The 11,553-nt window shown below is 38.2% G+C and overlaps 1 protein-coding gene across 1 annotated transcript; it reads left to right on the top strand.

Moving 5' to 3' along the window:
- Window positions 1-389: 389 nt before the first annotated feature.
- Window positions 390-2,172, top strand: LOC130976341 (uncharacterized). Its single transcript, XM_057901193.1, has 3 exons — window positions 390-562; window positions 765-1,898; window positions 2,031-2,172. Exons 1-3 carry the CDS (start codon window positions 390-392, stop codon window positions 2,170-2,172), a joined length of 1,449 nt encoding a protein of 482 aa, XP_057757176.1.
- The last annotated feature ends 9,381 nt before the right edge of the window (window positions 2,173-11,553 follow it).

Genomic DNA, 11,553 nt, shown 5'->3' with positions numbered 1-11,553 from the left:
TCGTCTTCATCCTCTGCTGTCTACTCTGTCAATCAGGTTAGTTAAATATGTTGTTCTCCTCTGTTCTGCTTTGTTCTTCTAATGTTTGTTGAATATTCTTGTTGAAAACTTAAAATTATGAAGCTGTTATGATTTTTGAATAATGTTGTTATGTTGTTCTGTTCTGTTCTGTTATGAAAACTTGAAATTTCTAGGATGAATGGTGAAATTTCTATTGTTGAAATAGCTGCTTGTTGAAATAGGTGATGTTGAAGTAATGGTTTAGTATGAAACTATGAATCTGCTTGTTCTGTGAATTTAAGGTTGTTGTCTTGCTGAATAGGTAATAGGAAATAGGAAATTTAGGGTTGCTGTTGTTTTATAATTTTACTACTTCATATTGTTTAAAAATGGCTTCTGCAAATATACCATCAAAAACACCATCTTTGCAAGAACAAGGATCAACTTTTGATGCATCAATTGGAACCCAAAAAAATAATAATAGAGCAAAAATCAATCCTGCATGGGGTCATTATAAACAAATTGTGAAATCTGGAAAAAACCATTCTGTTATGCATATATTGTGAGAAGCTTATTAGAGGTGGAGGAATTCATCGATTTAAGCTTCATTTGGCTAGAAAAGGAGGATATATTGAGTCATGTCGAAAGGTGTCAGCTGCAGTGAGACACCAATTCCATCAAAGCATTGAAGAGTTTCGAAGCAAGAAAAGAAAAACTCAAGAACAATATGCAGAAAGTTATAACGCTTGTGATGAAGTTTAAAGAGAGTTTGACGAGATCAAACGTAATGAGATACAACAACAACAAAAATCCGAAGTTCCAGCACCTAGCTCTAGAAAAGGAAAACAAGTCAAAGGATTACAATGCTATTTTCCATCGGCAACAACACCCGGAACTCAACCAACTATCAAAAGTATTCTTCAAAGCAAAGAAATTGTGGAGAAATGTGATATTGCTATTGCAAAATGGATGATGGATGCCTCTGTTCCATTTAATGCGGTTAATTCAGCTTATTATCAACCAATGATTGATGCTATTACAAGCATGGGTGCTGGGTATAAAGGGCCAAATTATCCAAGAGTTCGTGAGTATTTGTTGAGTAAATTGGTTGAGGATGTGAGGAAAATAATTGATGGTTATGGTGAGATTTGGAAACAAACTGGATGTACTATTATGGTTGATGGATGGACTGATCATTGTAGGCGTACTTTGATTAATTTTTTAGTTTATTGTCCTAAAGGAACTGTTTTTCTAAAGTCAGTTGATGTTTTTAATGTCTCAAAAACTGCCGATGCTTTGTTTAAGTTGATTAGGGATGTTGTATTGTTTGTTGGTCCTGAGAATGTTGTGCATATTGTAACAGACAATGCTGCAAACTATGTTGCTGCGGGAAGGTTGTTGGAGGCTGAGTTTCCTAAATTGTATTGGTCTCCTTGTGCAGCTCATTGTGCCAATTTGATGTTTCAAGATATTGGAAAGTTACAAGAAGTGAGTGAAACTGTGTCACAAGCTTCAATGATCACCAAATATATCTATAATCATTTCTATCCGCTGTTCTTGATGAGAAAGTTTACAGGTGGGCGGGAAATACTTCGTCCGGCTCCAACTCAGTTTGCGACTAATTTTATTGCTTTGCAAAGTATTTTGGCTCAAAAGGATCCTTTGAGAGCTATGATAACCTCTAAAGAATGGACAAGCTCAGCTTACTCCAAAGAAGTCAAAGCTAAGAGATTTGTAGATCAAGTCTTGGATTCTAAATTTTGGAGTCAATGCACTGATTTTGTTAAGCTTACTGAGCCACTTGTTCGTGTTTCACGTATTGTGGATAGTGAAGACAAAGCTGCCATGGGTTTTCTTTATCAAGCAATTTATAAGGCTAGAGGAGAAATGGTAAAAAGGTTTCAAAAAAGAAAGAAGGTTACTGATCCTTATTTGAAGATTTTAGATACCCGTTGGGATGCACAACTTAAGAAAAATCTTCATGCTGCTGGTTATTGGTTAAATCCAGTTTTTTAATTTGCAAAGCACAGGAAAATGACTTCTGGCTTGTTGGATGTCATTGAGAAATATGCTTATGGTGATCCTAATTTGAATTATAAGCTGACAAGTGAGATGAGGATCTTTAAGAATGCTAAACAAGATTTTGGAAGACCGTCTACAATACGTGAATGAAGCACTGTTATGCCAGGTGGATTTCTTCATAAATTTTGACTTTTACGATTGTGATGTATTTATGATTTGATATTTATGATTGTGATCAATTATTTTTTGTTTTTTATGTTAAGATCAATGGTGGGAATTTTATGGTTGTGGAGCGCCAAATTCGCAACAGTTGGTGATTCGTATTTTAAGCCAAACTTGTAGTTCTTCAGGTTGTGAGCGCAACTGGAATATTTTTTAACACAGTCACGCAAAGAAGAGGAATCGGTTAGAGAATAAAAAACTTAATGATCATATTTATGTTCATTACAACTTAAGGTTACAACAAAGGTACTTTCTTTATTATTTTAAGTTGAAAGCATTATTTTAAAATTTTAATCATCACAAGAGTGACGAAGTATATTGATAACATAGGAACCAAATGAGAAATCAAGTTTATGATCCAATTTGTCTTGATGCATTTGAGGATCATTCGGAATGGATATTGGAAGATTCACCACCATTCTTAACTCCTGAAGAAGTTGACTCTTTACGAAATGATCTTGCAAATATGTCTCTTCAATCACCTTTAGATGATTTAGGTATTCTTTTATTTATTTATGAATTATGATCAATTATGATTTTGGTATGCTTTATAACATGTTTTATATTATTTTTTTATCTTGATTTGTGAAACATTATCTATAATGCTAGATCAATTGGATTTGAAAGATGATCGAGATGATGATGGAGCCAATAATTCTATGAAAAATGCAAATAAAAATGAAACCAATCAGGATGTAGCTCCACATTTATCAGATGAAGAACAATTTTCCGAGTTCGAAATCACTCCTTGGATATAGTTTATGAGTTGTTATTGTAAGAACCGGAGTTTTTCACGTTAAACCGTTTTAATTAAATAATAATTTTTAAGTGCCCGGAGTAGATTCAAAATTTAGAAATTTTAATTTAAAAATTTAAAGGTGAAATTTGGTTTCAATGAATTTTTCTGAGTTGAAAAATGTATCTTTTTCGAAAAGTTTTTATAAAAATGTGTACTGGTACTTAAGCCGGCAGTACCGGCTCTAGTCTGTTCAATACTGCGTATTTTAGAAAATAAGATTTTGGAAAAATTAAATTTATTGTTTTGAAAAGACAAGAATAATTTAGAATCGAAAACCGGACACTAATCTTAAAGGTTTTGGCCCAAAGTGGGCCAAACGGACCTAAAATACTAACGGGTTGGACCGGGCCCAAACCAGGCCCAAGGCCCAACATATATAAGTGAGTTAATGAGCCAAATCAACTCATTTTCACCCAGAAAGAGAGGGAGGCACGCTTGGTTGAGAAGAGAGGGAGAAGAGGGCTTGGCACTATTTACCTCCATCATTCTCAAGCCATATCTTGCGCTATAAAGCTCCGATTGACGAGCTGTTTGCGGCCACACAAAACTCTCGTCGAGCTCTTCATTTCTATTTAGACTTTGCTGGTAAGAACTCGCATCTCAAGCTACAGTTTCCAGCCCTAAAATTTCTGCGTTTTTGGGATATAATTTTTTAGTAGATTTTGTGGTTTTGCTTGTTTAGGTGATCTCTAGTAGCGAATAATTGTCGGGCTATGCCCCAATCACCGTGGGATAAGATAAGGAACCTCTATATCATTGTAGTTTGATGTAGTGTTAGCTTTAGTTGATAATGCATGGTTATGTTGTATGTATGAAGCTTGTTTTTGGAGTTGGTGGTGGCTTTTGGTTTGGCTTTGGTGGTTTGGAGCTTCGTGGAAACTTGTTGGAATCAAGTTTGGTGTTTGAGCATATTGGGAATTGGCCAAAGTATGGTTTCCGTCTCCTCTGTGCAATATGTAATATCTCTGAACACTTAGACTAGTAGACCATAGGATAGGATTGAAATTGGATGTTGACAATTATGATGTATGATGACTTTGAGTATATGTAGCCTGATGATGGATTATTGATGTTGTGTTAAGGTTGATGGATTATTGATGTTGTGTTGAGATTGGTGTTGGGTGACTATTATGATAATGATGGGTGGTAAGTGATGGATCTATCTATGAGAAATTATTGATGTGTAATGTTGTTGTGAAATGTTTGGAAGCTTAATGATTTGATGATGAATGTTGAGAATTATTATTATTGTTGAGAGTTGTTGGTATTGTTGATGATTGATGATGAATTATGAAAATGTTATTGATTAATGATGAGAACTAGGAGTGTTTTTGATTATTTTAGATGTTAGAGAATAATGATTTTGATGGTGTGGAATAGTATAAATGGGAGGTTATTGATGTTGAGTTTGAAGAATGAGTGGTATGTACTTTTGTGTTGTTTTGGTAGTAATTGGATTGTGAGTAGTTTGGTTTTGAAATGAGAGTTTTGGTAAAAGTAAGTTTTTAAAATTTTTGGTAAAAATGGATTTTAGGCCAACTTTGGCAGATCATATCTTGAGCTACAGTTTTAGAAACAGAATGATTTTTATATCAAATTAAAGATAATTCAAAGAGCTTTAAAACAATATAAATTTTGTAAAAATATAAATTTTGTAGAGAAAGATATGATCGTTGAAAGTTTGGCTCAGAAATATGAATTTTGTGATGTTGCAGAATTTGTGATTTCTGGTTTGTGTGTGCATGTATACTGCTGTGCGCGTGATCTAATCAGTGGCACTATGTAACCTGTGTGTATGCATAACCTTGTGCGCACGCACACCCTGTGTATTTTTTCACGTGTGCATATGCACACTCTTGTGCCACGCATACACAGTGAGGTGCCTACTGTTGGGTAGGCTAGCACACTCTGGTGCGCACACACACCCTGAAAATTTGCAATCTGTTCAGGGCGATCGCACGTATCTGTGCGTGTGTTAAAATGAAAATTTTTACCTTATGTGTGTATGCACACTTCTATGCGTACGCACACTTCTTGAAAATTCTCCTGGGCGTGCGTACGCACAACCCTATGCATACGCACACTGCCCTATTTTTCAACGAAAACCTTGTTTTTTAACTGTTTTACCTGCACGACAAGCTTGATAACTTCCGTAACACTTGTTTAAAACTTTTTTGCCAGTTTTAGGGTCTAGGATTAAGGGAGAAATGATAAAGGAATAAAAAGGGTATTCTTAGTTATGAGTTTAGAGCCGGTGACATAGGTTTTGGAAGGTTTGTGTAATTTCTAGCTTGAGTGGTGAGTGTTGAGTTGTGAAGTATATGGTTGAAAAGATTTTTGATAAGTTGGAAACTGGTGATGGTTATGATGAGTTGAGGGCGTAGAAACGAATGAAAAAATTATTGGATTATATGGGAGTGTGCGGAGCCTATATCTCTAGCGTGGTAGATTTCTCTGCTGCATGAGTAGTTATTGTTGAGAGTGTACGGAGCCTATATCTCCGGCATGACAGATTTTTCTGCTGCATGTGTAGTTGTGGTTGTTTCCTTCTCTGCTGCATGAAGTGTGCGGGACCTATATCCCTGGCGTAGTAGACTCCCTACTACATGAGTGTGTAGGGCACGATATCTCTGTTGTAGCAGAAAAGGCTACATCCGGGAGGATGTGTCAGGTTGGCATTTATAGACCGACAAGTGATATCCCGAGCCAATAGGACAGGCATTCATCATATCCATCTCTTATATGCTTGCTTGCTTTGATTACTTGAGTTTGCCTAATTGTATAATATGACTACTTGCTATTTGATTACTTGCTGTATATTGATGAGCGGATAATTTGTACGCTTTTTGGCACTGTTTTTAGTATGTTTTTAGTATCTTTTAGTTAGTTTTTAGTATATTTTTAGTAGTTTTTAGTTAAAATTCACTTTTCTGGACTTTACTATGAGTTTGTGTGTTTTTCTGTGATTTCAGGTATTTTCTGGCTGAAATTGAAGGCTCTGAGCAAAAATCTGATTCAGAGACTGAAAAGGACTGCAGATGCTGTTGGATTCTGACCTCCCTGCACTCGAAGTGGATTTTCTGGAGCTACAGAAGCCCAATTGGCGCGCTCTCAACGGCATTGGAAAGTAGACATCCTGGGCTTTCCAGCAATATATGATAGTCCATACTTTGCCCAAGATTTGATGGCCCAAACCGGCGTAGCAATTCGGCCTCAGAAATTCCAGCGTTAAACGCCGGAACTAGCATAAAACTTGGAGTTAAACGCCCAAACTGGCATGAAAGCTGGCGTTTAACTCCAGAAAAGGTCTCTACACGAAAATGCTTCATTGCTCAGCCCAAGCACACACCAAGTGGGCCCGGAAGTGGATTTTTCTGTCATTTACTCATTTCTGTAAACCTTAGGATACTAGTTTACTATTAATAGGATCTTTTGACATTGTATCCGAACCTCATGACACTTTACACGTTTTCTTTGTGTACTTTCCACGGCATGAGTCTCTAAACCCCATGGTTGGGGGTGAGGAGCTCTGCTGTGTCTTGATGGATTAATGCAATTACTACTGTTTCTTATTCAATCATGCTTGCTTCCATTCTAAGATATCACTTGCTCTTAACCCGGATGAATGTGATGATCCGTGACACTCATCATCATTCTCAACTATGAACATGTGCCTGACAACCACCTCTGTTCTACTTTAGATTAAGTAGTTATCTCTTGGATTCTTTAACCGGAATCTTCGTGGTATAAGCTAGAACTGATGGCGGCATTCAAGAGAATCCAGAAGGTCTAAACCTTGTCTGTGGTATTCTGAGTAGGATTCAATGATTGAATGACTGTGACGTGCTTCAAACTCCTAGCAGGCGGGGCGTTAGTGACAGACGCAAAAGGATCGATGGATTCTATTCCGGCCTGACCGAGAACCGATAGATGATTAGCCATGCTGTGACAGAGCATAGGAACGTTTTCACTGAGAGGATGGGAGGTAGCCACTGACAACGGTGAAACCCTACATACAGCTTGCCATGGAAGGAGACTTGCGTGTTTGATGAAGAAGACAGTAGGAAAGCAGAGATTCAGAAGATGGAGCATCTCCAAAGCCTCAACCTATTCTCCATTACTGCTGAACAAGTAATAATTTCATGTTCTTTCGCTTTTCACAATCAATCCTGATAATTTCTGATATCCTGACTAAGATTTACAAGATAACCATAGCTTGCTTCAAGCCGACAATCTCCGTGGGATCGACCCTTGCTCACGCAAGGTATTACTTGGACGACCCAGTGCACTTGCTGGTTAGTTGTGCGGGATTGCAAAAGTGTGATTGCAATTTCGTGCACCAAGTTTTTGGCGCCGTTGCCGGGGATTGTTCGAGTTTGGACAACTGACGGCTTATCTTGTTGCTTAGATTATGACTGTTTATTTTTGTTGGTTTAGAGTCTTTTAGTTGAGTCTAGTTTCATATTTTAAGTTTGGTGTCAATTGCATGCTTTTATTTTTCTCTTGATTTTCGTTTTTTTTGCATGTTCTTAGTCCCTTTTTGATTCATAAAAATTCTAAGTTTGGTGTCCTCTTTGTGTTTTTCCTTTAAAATTTTCGAAAATTAGTGTTTGATTTTCTAAAAATTTTAAGTTTGGTGTCTTTTTGTTGTTTTTCTCTTTCCTCTTTTTAAAAATCAAATCTTTTTCATAAAAATTTTTCAATCATATCTTTTTAATTGCTGTTTTCAAAATCTTTTTAACTAACTAATTGATTCAGTTCTCAATTTGCTTTGATCTTATTTTCTTTTTGATTTTCGAATTTTTACTTTAATTTTCTTTTGTTTTATTTTAATTTTTTTCGTTAATTCAAAAAAAAAAAAACAAAATTTATCTATTTGCAATTATTATCATTTCCCTTTTGTCCAGTATGGACCTAAGAGGGATTGATCAGTCCAAAAGGACTCTGGGGTCATATGCTAACCCCATTACAGCTGCATATGGGAGTAGCATCTGTACACCTCCCATCAAAGCAAGCAGCTTTGAGCTAAATCCTCAACTCATTATCATAGTACAGTAAAATTGCTAGTATTCCGGTCTTCCACAGGAAGAACCTACTGAGTTTCTGGCACAGTTCTTACAAATTGCTGACACAGTACATGATAAAGAGGTAGATCAGGATGTCTACAGACTATTACTGTTTCCATTTGCTGTAAAGGATCAAGCTAAAAGGTGGTTGAATAACTAACCTACAGCAAGCATAAAGACATGGAAACAGTTATCAGACAAATTCCTGAATCATTTTTACCCTCCAAAGAGGATGACACAGCTAAGGCTGGACATCCAAGGCTTTAAACAAGAGGATAATGAATCCCTTTATAATGCCTGGGAGAGGTATAGAGGTATGCTTAGAAAATGCACCTCTGAAATGTTTTCAGAGTGGGTACAGTTAGACATCTTCTACTATGGGCTTACAGAAAAAGCTCAGATGTCTTTAGACCACTCAGCTGGTGGATCTATACACATGAGGAAGACAATTGAAGAAGCTCAAGAGCTTATAGACACTGTTGCTAGAAACCAATACTTATATTCTAGCAATGAGTTCTCTCCAAAAGAGGATGTCATGGCAGTAGTCACTGATCCTAATCCTCAAGAACAGATGATTGAGCTTAATCAACAGTTACTCCTGATGACAGAACAGTTAGCAGAATTTAAAGAGATGCTCCATGAAACTAAAGTTGCTAACAAGAACATAGAACTGCAGTTGAATCAAGCAAAACAGCAGATGTCTAAACAGATAACAGGAAAGTGTCAAGCAGTTCAATTAAGGAGTGGGAAGACACTGAACAACATCACTCCAAAGAGAAAAAAATCAAATAAGGAACAATTGACAGAGGATAACCAAACCACTGTTCAAAATCCCTCTGAGGACAGTAAGAGCCCAGAGAGGAATGTTATTGGCGTTCAAACGCTAGAAAGGGAAGGAAAGCTGGCGTTAAACGCCCATTCCTTGCCCAGTTCTGGCGTTCAGACGCCAGAAAAGGGGGAAAAGTTGGCGTTAAACGCCCATTTTCCACCAAATCCTGGCATTCAGATGCCAAGGGAGGATCAGACACCTGAGAGTGCTGACAATAACCCCTCTAACAAGGCTTCTTCAACCACTTCTGTAAGGAATAAACCTGCAGCATCTAAGGTTGAAGAATATAAAGCCAAGATGCCTTATCCTCAAAAACTCCGCCAAGCGGAACAGGATAAGCAATTTGCCCGCTTTGCAGACTATCTAAGGACTCTTGAAATAAAGATTCCGTTTGCAGAGGCACTTGAGCAAATACCTTCTTATGCTAAGTTCATGAAGGAAATCTTAAGTCATAAGAAGGATTGGAGAGAAACTGAAAAAGTGTTTCTCACTGAAGAATGCAGTACAGTCATTCTGAAAAGCTTACCAGAAAAGCTTCAAGATCCTGGAAGCTTTATGATACCATGCACATTAGAAGGCGCTTGCACCAAGACAGCCCTATGTGATCTTGGAGCAAGCATCAATCTAATACCTGCATCCACTATCAGAAAGCTTGGGTTGACTGGAGAAGTCAAACCAACCAGGATATGCCTCCAACTTGCTGATGGCTCCATTAAACATCCATCAGGCATAATAGAGGACATGATTGTCAAGGTTGGGCCATTTGCCTTTCCAACTGACTTTGTGGTGCTGGAAATGGAGGAGCACAAGAGTGCAACTCTCATTCTAGGAAGACCTTTCCTAGCAACTGGACGAACTCTCATTGATGTACACAAAGGGGAAGTAACCCTGAGAGTCAATGAGGATGAGTTCAAGTTGAATGCTGTAAAAGCTATGCAGCATCCATACACACCAAATGACTGCATGGGCGCTGACATTATTGACTCTCTGGTAGAAGAGATCAATATGACTGAAAGCCTAGAATCAGAGCTTGAAGACATCTTCAAGGATTCTCAGGCTGATCAAGAAGAACCACAGGAAACAAAGGAATTTTCGAAAATTCCTCTGGAGGAGGATAAGCCTCCCAAACCTGAACTCAAACCACTACCACCATCCCTGAAGTATGCATTTCTGGGAGAGGGTGAAACTTTTCCAGTGATTATAAGCTCTGCTTTAAATCCACAGGTAGAGGAAGCACTGATTCAAGTGCTAAGGACACACAAGACAGCTCTTGGGTGGTCCATAAGTGATCTTAAGGGCATTAGCCCAGCTAGATGCATGCACAAGATCCTGTTGGAGGATAATGCCAAACCAGTGGTCCAACCACAGAGGAAGCTAAATCCAGCCATGAAGGAGGTGGTGCAGAAAGAGGTCACTAAATTACTAGAGGCTGGGATTATTTATCCTATTTCTGATAGCCCCTGGGTGAGCCCTGTCCAAGTTGTCCCCAAAAAGGGAGGCATGACAGTGGTTCATAATGAAAAAAATGAACTGGTTCCTACAAGAACAGTCACAGGGTGGCGTATGTGTATTGACTACAGAAGGCTCAATACAGCCACCAGAAAGGATCATTTTCCTTTACCATTCATAGACCAAATGCTAGAAAGACTAGCTGGTCATGATTATTACTGCTTTTTGGATGGCTATTCAGGCTACAACCAAATTGCAGTAGATCCTCAGGACCAAGAGAAAACAGCATTTACTTGCCCTTCTGGCGTGTTTGCCTACAGAAGGATGCCTTTTGGTCTGTGCAATGCACCTGCAACCTTTCAGAGGTGCATGCTCTCTATCTTCTCAGATATGGTAGAGAAATTTTTGGAAGTCTTCATGGATGACTTCTCAGTATATGGAGACTCATTCAGCTCCTGTCTTAATCACCTATCACTTGTCCTGAAAAGGTGCCAAGAGACTAACCTGGTTTTAAACTGGGAGAAATGTCACTTTATGGTGACTGAGGGAATTGTCCTTGGGCACAAAATTTCAAGCAGGGGAATAGAGGTGGATAAGGCAAAGGTAGAGGTAATTGAAAAATTACCACCACCTGCCAATGTTAAGGCAATCAGAAGCTTTCTGGGGCATGCAGGATTCTATAGAAGGTTTATAAAGGATTTTTCGAAAATTGCAAAACCTTTGAGTAACCTGCTGGCTGCTGACACACCATTTGTGTTTGACACACAGTGTCTGCAGGCATTTGATACCCTGAAAGCTAAGCTGGTCACAGCACCAGTCATCTCTGCAGCAGATTGGACATTGCCATTTGAATTAATGTGTGATGCCAGCGATCATGCCATTGGTGCAGTGTTGGGACAGAGGCATAACAAACTTCTGCACGTCATTTATTATGCTAGCCGTGTTCTAAATGATGCACAGAAGAATTACACAACCACAGAAAAAGAATTACTTGCAGTGGTTTATGCCATTGACAAGTTTAGATCTTATCTAGTAGGATCCAAAGTGATTGTGTACACTGACCATGCTGCTCTTAAATACTTACTCACAAAGCAGGATTCAAAACCCAGGCTAATAAGATGGGTGTTGCTTCTGCAAGAGTTTGATATAGAAATAAGAGACAGAAA

This window comes from Arachis stenosperma, chromosome 1 (assembly GCF_014773155.1).
Source record: "Arachis stenosperma cultivar V10309 chromosome 1, arast.V10309.gnm1.PFL2, whole genome shotgun sequence".
Taxonomy (NCBI): domain Eukaryota; kingdom Viridiplantae; phylum Streptophyta; class Magnoliopsida; order Fabales; family Fabaceae; genus Arachis; species Arachis stenosperma.
This window is presented reverse-complemented; position numbering and strand designations above follow the sequence as displayed.